The sequence below is a fragment of the Podarcis liolepis genome (assembly GCF_965112155.1).
Source record: "Podarcis liolepis genome assembly, chromosome: 13".
NCBI lineage: Eukaryota > Metazoa > Chordata > Lepidosauria > Squamata > Lacertidae > Podarcis > Podarcis liolepis.
Genome location: NC_139573.1, coordinates 9,823,316 through 9,840,498, shown reverse-complemented (window position 1 = coordinate 9,840,498; position 17,183 = coordinate 9,823,316). Strand labels below are relative to the sequence as shown.

At 42.1% G+C, this 17,183-nt stretch overlaps 2 protein-coding genes across 2 annotated transcripts; both read left to right on the top strand.

Annotated features, from left to right (window-relative positions):
• Positions 1–2,142: 2,142 nt before the first annotated feature.
• LOC310692471 (olfactory receptor 6C74-like) lies at positions 2,143–3,087 on the top strand (the record flags this gene model as incomplete). Its single annotated transcript, XM_083473417.1, has 1 exon — positions 2,143–3,087. One exon carries the CDS (start codon positions 2,143–2,145, stop codon positions 3,085–3,087), a length of 945 nt encoding a protein of 314 aa, XP_083329543.1.
• Positions 3,088–15,448: 12,361 nt separating this feature from the next.
• LOC310692469 (olfactory receptor 6E1-like) lies at positions 15,449–16,393 on the top strand (the record flags this gene model as incomplete). Its single annotated transcript, XM_083473410.1, has 1 exon — positions 15,449–16,393. One exon carries the CDS (start codon positions 15,449–15,451, stop codon positions 16,391–16,393), a length of 945 nt encoding a protein of 314 aa, XP_083329536.1.
• Between the last annotated feature and the right edge of the window lie 790 nt (positions 16,394–17,183).

Genomic DNA, 17,183 nt, shown 5'->3' with positions numbered 1-17,183 from the left:
CTTCAATGGGCTTGCTTCGCAAGACGAAAAAACCGCTAGACGAAGAGAATTTCGTCTTGCGAGGCACCACTGTAATTGGAAATTTAAAACAAAAGTTTATACGCCAGATCTGAAGTATCTGCAATGGCCTTAAAGGGACAAGACACACTCCCCAAAACAAATCTATGTTCAATGGACCCTTTGCATGGGGGGGGGGGTAGGAACCACACAGCATGACTCCGTACATCCAAATGCGTAGCGTATATATGGTAGACCTCCATCCGCAGGCATAGCTTACACAATAACATAAAACAAACAAAAAACATTATAAAATTTATTTATGAGAAATTGATATCAAGTGATATCAAATTTATATCAAAATTTGAGATTTCAAGGGAAACGGGTGGGGCTTCTGCTACTTTAAGTCTGATGACTGGTAATCCCTTTATTTTGCTTCCCATCCCTGCTGTAAATAAGATAAAAAAAGATCAAAAGTTAAGTGGCTTTTCTGCTCCTTCAGGGACCAAAGTGAAGGTCCCTAGAGCATGATGATGAACTAAGAGCTAATATCTGTTGCGCTAAATGCTTGCTTAGGGACATGAAGCTGCAGCATTGCCTATAATATGTTGCATCTAAGAAGTAAAGACTGAATATCCTTTGCACTATCTGCTCAAGGACCTGAATGGGTACCATGAAGATAGCCAGGTAATAACATTGCAGAGATTGCTGGAATGCAGATTGCTGAGAATATGGTTATGGTCCTTTGATTTTGCTTAGACAGCAAGAGAAGGTCTCTCCTTCATTGGACCTGAGAGGTCATAGCTCCATGGCAGAGCATATATTGCATGCAGAAGGTCCCAGGTAGCCATAGATGGGCCTTTATTCATTCCATGTTGAATTTGTACATATCGCCCTGATCCAGTAGCCTATTCTAACATTGTTATGGTTTTATGTTCCTGTGTTCTTAAGACCTTGCTTTTATTTTGCAGAGAGAAGAATGTAGATGCAAAACTTTTGGAAACCAGGAAAAAAATGGATGTGAACATTTCAGACAGGTCAGTTGGTTAGAAGGTAAAGGTAAAAGGTAAAGGACCCCTGGATGGTTAAGTCCAATCAAAGGTGACTATGGGGTTGTGGTGCTCATCTTGCTTTCAGGCTGAGGGAGTCTGCATTTGTCTACAGACAGCTACTGGGTCATGTGGCCAGCATGACTAAGCCGCTTCTGGCACAACAGAACACCTTGATGGAAACCAGAGCCCCCAGAAACGCCATGGACTTTCCCGCTGCCTATTTATCTACTTGCACTGGCATGCTTTCGAACTGCTAGGTTGGCAGGAGCTGGGACAGAGCAACAGGAGCTCAGTCCATTGTGAGGAATATGGTCATGGGTTCAATGTCCATATGGGCCTCCTGCATTGCAGAGGATTGGACAAGATGACCCTCTGGGTCAATTCCAACTCTACAATTCTATGATTCTATCATCTTCCAGTTCTATGATTCTATGATCTTCCCGTTAATGTGAAGTGCAAGAGGTGTGTCGTTTACTCTGGTTTCTCTTCAGATTGCATAAATCTTTGGCCTTTGCTGATAATTTACTATTGAGTGTCAATGGAGATGACTTTAAACTTGTATTTAAATATTGTGATCCAAAATCACATCAGTTACTGCATAGAAAATAGGACGTTCTTGTTTTCTTTCTTGGTAACTAATTGTGAAGCATATGATTATTTAAAGCACTGTTTAAAAGAGGTATTTTTGTGTCTGCACTGTGTCTTTTGCTATCAAATTGCATGCGATGAGCCAGGGTATGGCCAAACTAGATGGCATGAGAGAGATGTGAGGAAAGCATTCTGATTCTGACTTAACTGAAAAGCAGGTTGAGAGGTTGTGGTCAGGGGGGAAAACAGTGGTGTAGAAGAGGCATCACAATTCTGGTTACAAAGTTCTAGAGGCTAAGTAAGAATGGACATGACTTAGCATCTAAACTATAGATGGATCTAGGTCTGTTCCAGCAAATCACCTATTCAATCTCCTAGCAACTGTACAGCAGAGACCTGATGGCAAAACGAACAAACAAACAGCTACTTGAATTTAAAATCATTTATAGACATTGAATCCAGACTCTTCATTTCTCTTCATTTTACTTCTAGGAAAGTGCCAACAATGAGGAACAACACCATGGTGAGAGAATTCACACTTTTGGGATTTACAGACAGCCGACGAGTTGAAATTTCCCTTTTTACTCTCCTGCTTGGCATGTACATTCTGACAATAATGTGGAACACTGTGATTATCACAATCACACTTGTGAATCAACAGCTCAAAATCCCAATGTACTTCTTCCTAAGACACTTTGCAGTCTTGGAGATTGGATTTACCAGCACTGTCCTTCCGAAAGCATTGGGCAATATGGCCAATGGCCAACAGACTATCTCTCTACCTGGTTGTTTCCTACAGGTGTATCTATACCTGAGTGTGGGAGCCACAGAGTTCCTTATGCTATCAGTCATGTCCATTGACAGATATGTGGCGATCTGTAACCCTCTTCGCTACTCAACCATAATGAATCATCGAACTTGCTCAGTGCTGCTGCTCTTCTCTTGGGCTGGAGGATTTTTGCTCATGATGGCTCCTGCAATTACATTACTTCAATTGTCCTTTTGTGGCCCACATGCTATAGATCATTTTTTCTGTGACATTGAACCACTGATTAAACTTGCATGCGGGGACACAAGTCTCCTGGAACTCGTGTTTCTCTTCAGTGCTATACTCTGTCTCCTTGGCACCTTGACCATAAATATTGTCTCATATACCATTATTATTTTCACCATTTTGTGCATCCCATCAACCACAAGGAGGCAGAAGGCCTTTTCCACTTGTGCTTCTCACATCATAGTGATCTCAATCACTTACGGCAGCTGCATTGTCATGTACATTAAACCCAGAGGCACAGATGAATTCGCATTTGCCAAAGGGGTGGCTCTTCTGAACACTGTTGTGTCTCCTCTTCTGAATCCCTTTGTTTACTGCCTGAGGAACAGACAGTTCCAGGATGCCCTGAAGGCTGGATTTAAGGCGCTTGTTGGATTTTCTAGGACAAGGGAATAGAACCGACCTCAAATCACACATGAAAATAAGAGATCAACTTTGGTGCAAATTGGAAAAGCTTGCATTCGCTGGATTTCTTTCAGGGGTGAATATCAATTAGAGACTGATGTTGTATGTCAGAGAATGTCTAATATGGTCCATGCAGAGGTGGATTTAGGGGAGCACAACTTGTTCTGCCATACAGGGTGCAGAGCCTCAGGGGCACCACAGTGGGACATGATGTAGAATGGAATGATGTGAGAGATGGGAGAACACAGAATTTTGGCATCACACTGGGTGCTACTGAAATTTGAGAGCCTAGGGTCCACCACTAGTCCATGTCAGCTGTTTCAATTTACACTGGTGTTTAAGAGGATCCTATTTACCTGCCATCCGAGAAGCTTTAAAATATGGAATTTTTGTAATCTTTCTTTGCATTTTTGTAACATTTTTTGAAAGTAAATCACATAGAACAGATTTTTTGAAGTATGAAAAATGTGAAATAAATAAAACAAGTAAAGCTATGTAGCCTGACTGTATTGTATTTATTACAGAAGGGCCCTAACTCAGGGGTGGAGCACTTGCTCTGTATGAAGAAGGTCTGAAGTTCAACCTCAGACATCTCTTTTTGATTTTTTTTTACTGATTTCCCCAAAATTTTACAAATTTACTTAAACTTCAATATATATTTTTCTTAAAATTTTGACTTCCCATCCTTAACTCCATGTTTTTATTCCCACCTTATACCTACTGCTTTATATAACATACTTTTATCTAATACAATTATTCTCTATTTCACTTATCAGTGTTTTCATTCCACTGCTCATAATTCATATATATATATATATATATATATATATATATGCAGGTTTTGGTGTCCTCGGGTGTCTTCCCGTGTAAAAGTTGGGGTGTCTAGGCGACGTTTCGACGAGGTCTCACTCGTCATCTTCAGGCTGGTGCTTTCGGCTTCTTGTTACTGGAACAGAGCGGGATCTCAGTGTTTGAGTTCCTATAAATACTGTAGAGGGGTGTGGTGTATTGCCTCAAAAGTTCTGGGCAGAGGGGAAGTTCCCAGGCTAGTGTTCTTTTCTTCTTTTGTTCCTTAATTACTTGAGGGATATCTTGAGTGATTTCTTGAGTGATATTCTGAGTACCATTTAGGTGGGTCATTAGGTGTGGATTAGTTGCTAAAGCCTTCGTGTCTTGACCTCTTGAATTTGTGAAGAGTTTTTCTGGGAAGATGGCTGTACTGCACTTAGTTGTGCTTTGGCTTGGCTTCGTGTATAGGGGCGAGCTGTGGTTTTGTGCCCTGTGCCAGCCAGATCTGTGTAGGGATTGCAGGGGGGTGCAGCATCCGGAGGTGCCACTATGGTTTGGTTACTGGATGGTGTCTGTAATTTATCTGTGGAGAGGGTCTGGGTTTGGGTCTGGTGTGGTTGATTGGTGGTGGCGTTCTGTGTGCCTCTGGATCTGGTGTCGGTTTTTGTGGGGAGGGCTAATTTCCAGATGTCTGGCAGGCGGGACGTGTCGTCACGCTTGTTCATGTTGTGAGGGTGTTTCTCTATCTCGATGGCTTCCATGATTATTCTCTTGTGGTGATGTTCCATGTTAAAGAGCAATTTGGAATCTGCAAAATTAATTTCGTGTCCTGTTTCTTTCATGTGTTGGAAAAGAGAGGAAGATTTTTCTTCTTTTTTGACGGCATTCTTGTGTTCTGCGATACGTGCATTTATTCGTCTGTTTGTTTGTCCAATGTACGTGGCTGGGCAGACTTTGCAGGGTATTTCATAGACCCCTTGGTTTTCCAACTGGATTTTATCTTTGGGGTTTCTGAGGATATTGGCTATTTTTTGGTTGGTGCAAAAGGCTGTTTTGATATTGTGTTTATGGAGGATTTTGCTAATTTTATCTGTAGTGCCCTTGATATAAGGAAGGAGGGCCATGCCATTGTTTTCTTCCGTGTCTTGGTTTTTGGGGGGTGTTTCTTTTTGGATTAGCTTCTTAACCCTGTTTTGCTGGTATCCATTGGCGATTAACACATTTGAGAGATTCTGTAACTCAGTTGTCAAGTGGTCTTTGTCAGCCAGGCGTTTGGTTCTGGAGATGAGGGTCTTGGCTACGGAGTTTATTTGTGCAGGGTGGTGGTGTGATTGAGCATGTAAGTAGCGGTTGGTGTGTGTTTTTTTCCGGTAGATAGTGTGTCCTAGGGAGCCATCAGGTTTTTTGTAGATTAGGACGTCAAGGAAGGGAAGCTGGTTGTTGGCTTCTATTTCCATAGTGAATTGTATTTTGGGGTGTAGGCTGTTGAGATGTGTGAGGAAGCTATCTAGTTTTTCTTTCCCGTGTGGCCAAATTACAAAGGTGTCGTCAACATATCTGAGCCAAAGTTTGGGTTTGTGTTCTGACTTGTCTAAAGCATTGGTTTCAAAGTGTTCCATGTACAGATTTGCGATGACCGGTGAGAGGGGTGATCCCATAGGTGCTCCTTCTATCTGTTTGTATCTTTGTCCATTGTGGATGAAGTACGTGTTGGTTAGGCAGTGGTTGGTCAGGTCCAGGATGTATTCGGGGGGATTGTATTTGTTTTGAATGGCTGTCAAGGCTTCATTAATGGGCACTTGTGTGAAGAGAGATACAACATCGAAGCTCACAAGTAGGTCATCGGGATGTAGGTTTTGCTTCTTTATTGTTTCTATGAACTGGAAGGAGTTTGTAACGTGTGAAGAGATGGATTCTGCATAGGGCTGAAGTTGCTTAGCGAGAAATTTAGCGAGATTTTGTAGAGGTGAGCCTATGGAGCTGACTATTGGTCTGAGTGGTGTTCCTTCTTTGTGTATCTTGGGGAGGCCGTAGAGTTTGGGGCATCTGGATGATTTTTCTCTGGGGATGATTCTTAGCTGGATTTCTTCACTGATAGGAGAGGCTTTTATTTTGGATTTGGTGGTTTTTTCCACCACGTGGAATATATATATATATTTGCTTTCGTAGATTTTCACGGGTACAGGAATGCAGGTTTTGGTGTCTTCGGGTGTCTTCCCGTGTAAGAGTTGGGGTGTCTAGGCGACGTTTCGACGAGGTCTCACTCGTCATCTTCAGGCTGGTGCTTTCGGCTTCTTGTTACTGGAACAGAGCAGGATCTCAGTGTTTGAGTTCCTATAAATACTGTTGAGGGGGTGTGGTGTATAGCCTCCAACGTTCTGGGCAGAGAGGAGGTTCCCAGGTTAGTGTGCCTTTTCTTCTTTTGTTCCTTAATTACTTGAGGGATATCTTGAGTGATTTCTTGAGTGATATTCTGAGTACCACTTAGGTGGGTCATTAGGTGTGGATTAGTTGCTAAAGCTTTCGTGTCTTGACCTCTTGAGCTTGTGAAGAGTTTTTCTGAGAAGATGGCTGTACTGCACTTAGTTGTGCTCTGGCTTGGCTTCGTGTATAGGGGCGAGCTGTGGTTTTGTGCCCTGTGCCAGCCAGATCTGTGTAGGGATTGCAGGGGGGTGCAGCATCCGGAGGTGCCACTATGGTTTGGTTACTGGATGGTGTCTGTGATTTATCTGTGGAGAGGGTCTGGGTTTGGGTCTGGTGTGGTTGATTGGTGATGGCGTTCTGTGTGCCTCTGGTTCTGGTGTCGGTTTTTGTGGGGAGGGCTAATTTCCAGATGTCTGGCAGGCGGGACGTGTCGTCACGCTTGTTCATGTTGTGAGGGTGTTTCTCTATCTCGATGGCTTCCATGATTATTCTCTTGTGGTGATGTTCCATGTTAAAGAGCAATTTGGAATCTGCAAAATTAATTTCGTGTCCTGTTTCTTTCATGTGTTGGAAAAGAGAGGAAGTTTTTTCTTCTTTTTTGACGGCATTCTTGTGTTCTGCGATACGTGCATTTATTCGTCTGTTTGTTTGTTTATACGTGCATTTATTCGTCTGTTTGTTTGTTTATTTTAAATACCCTGCAAAGTCTGCCCAGCCACGTACATTGGACAAACAAACAGACGAATAAATGCACGTATCGCAGAACACAAGAATGCCGTCAAAAAAGAAGAAAAAACTTCCTCTCTTTTCCAACACATGAAAGAAACAGGACACGAAATTAATTTTGCAGATTCCAAATTGCTCTTTAACATGGAACATCACCACAAGAGAATAATCATGGAAGCCATCGAGATAGAGAAACACCCTCACAACATGAACAAGCGTGACGACACGTCCCGCCTGCCAGACATCTGGAAATTAGCCCTCCCCACAAAAACCGACACCAGAACCAGAGGCACACAGAACGCCATCACCAATCAACCACACCAGACCCAAACCCAGACCCTCTCCACAGATAAATCACAGACACCATCCAGTAACCAAACCATAGTGGCACCTCCGGATGCTGCACCCCCCTGCAATCCCTACACAGATCTGGCTGGCACAGGGCACAAAACCACAGCTCGCCCCTATACACGAAGCCAAGCCAGAGCACAACTAAGTGCAGTACAGCCATCTTCTCAGAAAAACTCTTCACAAGCTCAAGAGGTCAAGACACGAAAGCTTTAGCAACTAATCCACACCTAATGACCCACCTAAGTGGTACTCAGAATATCACTCAAGAAATCACTCAAGATATCCCTCAAGTAATTAAGGAACAAAAGAAGAAAAGGCACACTAACCTGGGAACCTCCTCTCTGCCCAGAACGTTGGAGGCTATACACCACACCCCCTCAACAGTATTTATAGGAACTCAAACACTGAGATCCTGCTCTGTTCCAGTAACAAGAAGCCGAAAGCACCAGCCTGAAGATGACGAGTGAGACCTCGTCGAAACGTCGCCTAGACACCCCAACTCTTACACGGGAAGACACCCGAAGACACCAAAACCTGCATATATATATATATATATATATATGCATTTTGTTTTATAATTTAGAATATTCATTTAAACAGCCTTAAAATATCTTTTTTTATTATTGATTTTCATACATTAAACCAAACAAAAAAGACATACATAACACATTCACACTAAAAAGAATACATAAAAAATTAACATAGGACAACAACAGACAACAACAGATTAACTACATTAACTACAAAACACATAACATTAACTGACTTCCCTTCGTCTCGGTATCGGAATGTGTTATAAAGGTTTTCTATCTGCAGTTTCTTCTCCTCAGACCATTCTTTGCATCACAAGTGTTATATCGCACCTACTGTAATTTTTAGATTTTTTACCTCTGTTTCCATGTATGCCATAAATTTATTCCAATCATTATTAAACTTTGTGTCTTTTTGATTTCTTATTTTCTGTGTCATTTTTGCCAGTTCTAAATAATCAAATAGTTTGGATTGCCACTCATTTATAGTTGGGATTTTTGGTGTCTTCCAATTCTGCGCTATTAGTGTTCTGGCAGCCACTGTCGCGTACTGAAAAAGTGTTTGATCTTCCTTTTTGATTTCCTCTCCAGTTATCCCCAGCAAAAAGGCTTTGGGTTTTTTTTATAAAGGTATATTTTAATATTTTTTTTAGTTCATTGTAAATGGATTCCCAGAATTTCTTGATAGGTTCACACAGCCACCACATATGATAAAAATCACCCTCCTTGACCTTGCACTTCCAACATGATTTGTCACCAATTTTATATATTTTATCCAGTTTTATGGGCGTTACATACCACCTGTACATCATTTTATACATATTTTCCCTGAGTGTTGTGCATGCCGAAAATCTCATACCTTTATTCCATAGTGTCTGCCATTTATCAAACTCTATATTATACCCAAAGTCCATTGCCCATCTCACCATTACCTCTTTTACTTCTTCATCCTTGGTGTCCCATTCAAGCAACAGGCTATACATTTTCGATAGGAGTTTTGTTTTACTTTCTAGTATTTCAATCTGGAATCTAGATTTTTTCTCACTTATCCCATTTTTTTTTGTCCTCGGTCCAGATAGAATTGATTTGGTGAAATTGGATCCAACCTGTCAATTTGTTCTTTATTTCTTCATATGGCCTAATCCTCCAACCAGTCTCTGTTTTTACTAGTAAATCTTCGTAGGTCCATCTTTCTCCTTCAATGTTTGTTTTTTTTTATTGTCAAGATATCGATTGGCGATAGCTACCAAGGGGTATTCTGTTCCAGTAATTTTTTGTTCCTTTCCCACACCTCCAGCAGTGGCCCTCTAAAAACATGGTTGGAAAATCCTTTATGGATCTTTCCCTTATTACGCCATAGGTAAGCGTGCCAACCGAATCTTATATTAAATCCTTCTAAATCTAGCAGATCTTTATTTTTTATAACAATCCAATCCTTGACCCAACAAAGGCTCGAGGCTTCATAATACAACTTTAAATTTGGAACTGCAAATCCTCCCCTATCTCTTTGATCTGTAAGTAATTTGAATCTAATTCTAGGCCTTTTTCCTTGCCAAATAAATTTAGAAAGTATTTTCTGCCAATCCTTGATTACTGAAGTTCCCCTAATTATCGGTATATTTTGAAATAGAAATAGCAGTTTCGGTAGTAGACTCATTTTTATTGCCGCCATTCTTCCCGACCAGGAGAGTTTTATTCTGTTCCAAGTATCTAAGTCCTTCCTTATTTCTTTCCATGTGGTTATATAGTTATCTTCCATCAGATTAATGTTCTTTGTCGTTAACCAGATTCCAAGGTATTTTACTTTTTTGGTTACTTTAATTCCAGTCTGTGATTCAAGATGATTTTTAACCTCCTCTTTCACATTTTTAATCATTTTAGTTTTTGTTCTATTTAATTTAAAACCAGATAGTTTTCCAAATTCTTCTAACAAATCTAACACCTTACTGACACTCTCTTTTGGGTCCTCCAAAGACAGCATAAGATCGTCAGCATAAGCTTTCAATTTGTATTCTTTCGCTCCAATTTTTATCCCACGTATTTCTGAAGTCTTTCTTATCTTATTTGTAATTATCTCTAACATCATAATAAACATAAACAGCCTTAAAATATCAATGACTTCCCTTCTTCTCGTTCCATGGTTTATTTTGCACATCATAAATCCCTGCATATTGTAAATAAACTAAACCATTCACCATTCCATTATTACATCTGTCAGAGCTGCTTCCAGATCCTAGCTCACGGAGGATCACGCTAGCCAGCGGTCACTTGTAAAAGTCTTTTATTGAGTTACAGTTTCCATTCTCAAGCTGCTGCGCGCAACTCTACGTCTTAAGGGTTAGACCGGCGAAGCTCCGTCTGAGTCTCCGCCCCCTGTACACCAACTTAATACCCTAGCCTTACTCCACCTTTTCCGCCTGACTGTTCTTCTCTGGGTCCCTCTGCCCCCCGGGGTCTCTTCCTTCTGGGATTCTTCTGACGCTGACCCCCCGGACCCTCCTGTCTCCTTGCGCCGGGCTTTAGGACCTGGCTCCCTTTCCGGGCTGCTTACTGCGCCACCTTCCTGTACATTTGAACTTGGCGCGCGCGCCCAACCTTCCACTTTCCGTCTGACCGTTTCTTCGCTCCCCGATGGAGGTGTGGCCACTCCTGACTCGTGCCCTCCCTCCTGTTGTGAGCTTCCAGCGCTTGATCCCTGGCGCCCTTCCTCTCCCCTGCTCTCTGTTGGTGACGCTGGTCCCGATTTCCAACTGCTCCCCTCTGAGCCCCCTCTGGCCCTTTCTTCCTGGGGTGTCCCCCTAGGCTCCCCCCTTGCCCTGGCCACTGGTGCTCCTTTCTGTGAATCTTCTGATTCACTGGAAAGACTCGGAGATCTCGGGTCATCGTCATCATTCATCTTTTCTTCTGCCTCCTCCCCCTCGCTCTCTGTTTCCTCCCTTGCCCTTGCCTCTGCTCCTGAACCCCTGACAACATCCATCAAACTTATTTACACTATTGAATTTATCTTAATGCTGCCCATGTTTTCAAGTGTACACAATTTCTCCTCGTATATTCAATAAACATTTTCCAGTCTTCTTTAAACGAATGTTCTTCTTGTCCTCTCATTCTATATGTTAGGTCCGCAAGTTGCACATGTTCCATCAGTTTAAGTTGCTATTCGTCTTTAGTTGGGACCTCACTTGTTTTCCATTTTTGGCCTAAAAAATGTGGCCTGCAGCATGGCCTACATAAATAACCTTTTTTTTTTTTTGACACTTGGGAATTTCTGTCTGAATTATCCCCAGCACTCTAGGTTTTTTTGGGGGAAAGTACTTTTAAACATTTCCCCCCCAATTCGTTATGGATTATTTCCCAATCCTCTTTTACCTGCTGCTCATAATTCAAACCCTGCCTTCATTTTAATTTGACTGTAACAGTTCTTCAAATACTCCCTGTGGCGTTTGCCGCCTACGTGGGTCATAAGGAAAGGATTAAAATGAGTGTGATGTGATTGGCCAGTGGAAACTGGTAGGGGGAGTTAGAGTGAGAGTGGGAGTTGTGTGAAAGTCAGTTGAGAGTTGGGAGTTGGAGAAGGAAGAGGGAGGAATAGTCTGTGGTTGGTCGAGTTGTGTTGTGTGTGAGAGAGAGGGGAATTGTTAGGTGGAGTCAGATAGTTAGTTGGGATAATCAGTTTGAAGTTGTTAGGAACGAATAGGACAGTTAAGGAACTAAGATTAAGAAACTGCCAAGAAAAATTATCTGAAACCATAAGCTTGTTCATGCCTATAAAATAAACTTGATTATTTGTTAATGTTAACAACTGACTGGACTCCGTGTGTACCCGTGAGAAACGGGTTGGTGGCAGCAGAGAAAGCAATTACAGTGGTGGCACAGGGTCAATAGGCCGTCAAACGTCCGGGGACCCTGTGTGATCGCCACACTCCCCAACGGGTCTCCACCCTTCCGTGAACAGTTCAGCTCTTTTATCTCTCAGTTTAGCTCTTTTATTTTTGCTGTCAATCTTGCCATTTCCACACAGTCCATTAACCTTTGAAGCCATTCCTTCTTGGTTGGTTCTTCTCCTTCTTTCCATTTCTGCGTGTACAGGATTCTGGCTGCTGTTCTTTCATACATAATTACAACCTTGGGTATCTCCAGTTTGGGCTGAAAGAGAAACCCCTGCCTCAAATCCCAGAGGGTTCATTGCTACTCAGTACAGTGGTACCTTGGGTTAAGAACTTAATTTGTTCTGGAGGTCCGTTCTAATGGGGTCTCCCGCTGTCTCCATGTGATTTCTGTTCTCATCCTGAAGCAAAGTTCTTAACTCGAGGTACTACTTTCACGTTAGTGGAGTCTGTAACTTGAAGCGTCTGTAACCTGAAGCGTCTGTAACCCAAGGTACCACTGTATAGAATACTGAGCTGGATGGACCAATCTTATCAGATTGGGAAGCTGGTACTTTCTGTATCCAGAAACAGATGCTCTGCTACCGAAAAGTTGCTTGAGAACTGCCTCAATTTTGCAAAGGGGTTTGGGGCATCAAATCCTTACATATTCCTCAAAGTGTGGTTGCAGTTTGGCTACTCTGAATGGGATGGTGGTGGTACGCATAAAACAGCTACAGACAGATTCAGGTCTACCTGACTGTATAACATTTTGAACCTTTAACAGCACAAGTTGGCACAATTCAGACTGAGCCTTTTTGATATTCAGACAAATTATTAATTAGTGTTCCATGGTGGCTTTCAAACGCAGTCAAGCGTCAAATGGCAGCTATCAGATATGCAGACTAATTCATTGGCTAAAAAGCACACCTATGGCGTGGTGTGGTGGTTAGAATGTTTAGACTGTTGGACTAGGACCTGAAAGTTCAGGGTTCAAATCTCACAGCGATGAAACTCCCTGGGTTCCTTGGTACAGAAAATTAACCTCAGCCTGCTCCACCTCACAGGGTTATTAGGAAGACAATTTGGGAAGGTTAGAACGATGTGCACCATCTTGAGGTCCTTGAAAGAAAGGTGAGGCAGAAAGGCAATAAATATATAAATAAATGCTCAGTGAACCTTCGGCAAAATATTCATGGGATATCCCAGCCAATATCAGAGATCGAAACTCAGAGGAGAAAGGAGACGGTGAGAAGGAGCAAAATGATTTCAACTCTAGTTCACAGAATAATAATCAGCCACATAGTAGCCACATGGTAGCCACATAAGCATACCTTGTCCCTTATGGTCTAGTTTGTGGTCGTGTGATGTGAGCCTCTTTCATCAGATGTTTTTTAATGCTCTTCTGGGAAGCAAAGCTAAAGTCCTCCTTGGTGTATTCTGACAAAATTAGAGCTAATAGATCTTGTGGTGAATGCTGGCTTGGGGCTCACCATTGCCTAGAAAAGGCCACCCTCAAGCATCAAATCTGCACTTTCTGCTTAAGAAACAGAATGGGTACCATTGCATATCATAAGATTCTTCATTGTAGTGAAGGTGGAGAAATGCATGACATAAAATTTGCAGGGCTTGTTTTATGAGGTACGGAAGGGGGGATTTTCTTGAAGGCATGGAGGATATAGGCACCACTCACCAGAAAATTTGTATTCTGTATTGTAATGTATTTTGTACTGTGGTTCTAACTTTATTTGAATGTTTCACTTTTAGTTGCTAGCCTCCATGGGCTCATGAGAGAGGAAGGGGAGAGAATAAGAATTCTTAGTTAAAAGCGGAGTCCAAAAAGTTATACTCCTAGGACAAGTTCTTCTGCCTGTGCAAAATATCCATCTTGTGCTTTGAACTGAAAATGTATCGCAGAATTCAGAGAAGTGTGTCCTCTGATCAATAACTCCCCATGAATTAGATTGCAGAATTTCCCTACATCCGCAGCCCCAGATTCAATAGTCACCACTTCCTATTAAAAGGATCAGGAAGCAGATGACGTTAAAGACCCCCAGATAAGAGCTTTGAGGGCCATTGCCCTTCAACTTGCAAAGCACTGGGCTAGATGGAGAAAAAGTCTGACCTTGTATAGGGCAGCTCCCTGATCTGCTTCTATAAACTTAAAACACTTTACTGGAATAGATGTGCATGGTTGGAGGCAGTAATATTTTTGCCAGTTGCGATTGAGGGCCACTGACCTGATTCATCAGGGTTCTTCTTGTGTAGTTAAGACCTTGTTTTTATTCCACAGAAGGAATAAAGTAGATGCAAAACTTCCAGAAACCGGGAGTGGGAAGAAAATACAGTAATGTGAATATCCTCCGGTTAATGTGAAATGCAAGAGGTGTGTATTTAGCTCAGAACTGACTTTTGAGTGTGAATGTAGATGGCTTGAAACCCATATCTTGAGCTCCTAATTTTTTTATTGTTTTCTTTTTTGCCTATGTGCCTATAAGCTTATCCACCTTTGATTCCCACTCCGCCCTCGGCTCACCTGTGGCTCCTATAAGGGAAATGGCTTCTACTGGCTGGCTAAACAAGTGAGGGTAGCCAATGGGCTTCAATCCTCAAGGAGTTAGAAATTTCCCCTTCATGTGAAGACAGGTTCTGGTAGATTGAGCAGATAAGACCAACAGTGGATCCAAAAGTCAAGAAGGTGGTGACTGCATGTGTTGTAGAGGGAATTGAGCGGCAGATGGGACTCATCCACCTGGGAAGGTAGCCCAACCAGAAGAAGGAAAGCTCTGGTCCTAAACCTCCACTGTCTTGTGGCTACATACGCATTCATGAGAAAGGCTTTGGGAATAAAACCAGAGGAAATATTCATACCTGCTGCTTTGATGGACATCACTGGGCGATCCAAAGGTACCTTTGCCATTCTTTATGCTTTTGATGTTTTGAATATTATTAGCAACTCAGTCTGCCTTACTATTTCTGCCTTATGATCACAGCCAGCATATCTTACCTCACAAGAAATTATTTTCCATTGCTGGAGTAATGGTTGGTTTACTTTCAGTTCTTTCATCTCTTCAGTGGCGAGCAACAGGAAAATGGTCAGAGATTTTTCACGCAGAGGATTCCCTCATCTGTTTATAATTCTTATTGTCAACCATAAATCAGGCATTTTGCTCTACCTTAGACAGTTCAATGTCCACTTTTCCATTGTGTACTTCTTAATGACAGAATGTGGTACATACAAATTTTCAGACTGTAAATTTTCACTAGCAGGTAGAGGGGTCTCTCCCAAGTTATATTTTTCCTTGTCCCAGAAGTGTTTAAAGAAGGGACGGTGTGGGTCTTTCTACCTAGAGAAGGTATTCCAAATGATGTGCTATAAAATTACATCCTGTGTCAAAAATGAGAGAATTATATTAAAAGAATTTATTGCCTTATTTCCGTCACAAATATGTTTGTGTTCCTGTTTATGGAATATTAAATAAAATTCCTTTTTAATGTACCATTTTCTACTTGGGACCTGAGCGTGAAGTATACAACACGCCTTATTATTCACAGCACTGTGGACTTGATTGCCAGAAAAGGAAAAACAACACTTGCTTAGTATAGTTTATAAAACATTGATACTAATGAATGATTTCTATTCACTTTAGTTGTAGGAATGTGCCCAAAATGAGGAACAGCACCATGGTGAGAGAATTCATACTTCGGGGCTTTACAGACAACCGGCAAGTTGAAATCTTGCTTTTCACCCTTCTGTTTCTCATGTATCTTTTGACAATAACTGGGAACGCTGTGATTGTTATAATCACTCAGGTGAGTCCCCATCTCAACACCCCAATGTATTTCTTCCTTCGACACTTTGCAGTCCTGGAGATTGGATTCACCACCTCTGTCATTCCTAAAACATTGATCAACATGGCCATCGGACAGAAGACCATCTCTTTGCCTGCTTGCTTCACACAGTCCTTTCTGTATTTTGTCCTGGGTACCACAGAGTTCCTTCTGCTGACAGTTATGTCCATTGACAGGTATGTGGCCATCTGCAACCCTCTTCACTACCCAACCATCATGAATGATCACTTGTGCTCACTGCTGGTACTCTGCTCTTGGCTAGGGGGGTTGTCACTCATTATGGTTCCAATAGTTGTCCTTTTTCAGATGCCCTTTTGTGGTCCAAACACCATCAACCATTTTTTCTGTGATAGTGGGCCACTGATGAAACTTTCATGTGCAAACACGTCTCTATTTGAACTCCTCAGTTTCCTCATCGCTTTGCTCTCTGTCCTTGGGACCTTGGCCATAACAATTGTGTCCTATATACGCATTGTCTCAACCATCATGCTCATCCCTTCGACCACAGGGAGGCAGAAGGCATTCTCTACTTGTGCTTCTCACATCATAGTGATCTCCCTCAGTTATGGCAGCTGCATTTTCATGTACATAAAACCAAAAGGTGTTGGTACTTTGGACTTCAGCAAAGGGGTGGCTGTTCTTAACACGATTGTGTCCCCTCTTCTGAATCCATTCATTTACTGCCTGAGAAATAGACAGGTCCAAGATGCCTTGAGAGCTGGATTTAGACAGTGTGTTGGACTTCGCAAGTCCCCAAGGTGATTTGGAATAGGACTGACATCAGCTTGAACATGAATATCAGGCCTTTGGTTTGCCTCCCAATAACACTGCAAGGATGGGATACCATCTATGGGTGAATACAGTGTGTGAAAAATGTCAAATAAATGCCAAATCAATTTCTGGCATAAAGTTCTGAAATCAGTGGACTACCTGTTGTACATTCTTTGGTGATTACTGGTAGCTGAGTAAGATTATCTTCCATGAAGATGGTCTTAACGGTGTGTCCATAAGTGACTGCGGAAGTTGATTCTGGTTGTGAGAGTGGGGAAATGTATATTATATATTTACACACACACACACACACACACACACACACACACACTATTATAGGGTTTCATTTTCACCCTCTGCACACAGCACCAGTGAGGCTGAGTTATTGATTACTTGGGCCAGATGTCAGACAGCAATGTTCAAGGCCATGTTAGGGAGGAATGTGTGTATGTGGTCTTGGAGGAAGCAAGCTCATCATCATCATCATTGAGAGCAGTACATGTGAAAAGGATCTAGGAGTCTTGGTTGACCACAAACTTGACATGAGCCAACAGTGTGATGCGGCAGCTAAAAAAGCCAATGCAATTCTGGGCTGCATCAATAGGAGTATAGCATCTAGATCAAGGGAAGTAATAGTGCCACTGTATTCTGCTCTGGTCAGACCTCACCTGGAGTACTGTGTCCAGTTCTGGGCACCACAATTCAAGAAGGACACTGACAGACTGGAACGTGTCCAGAGGAGGGCAACCAAAATGGTCAAAGGCCTGGAAACGATGCCTTA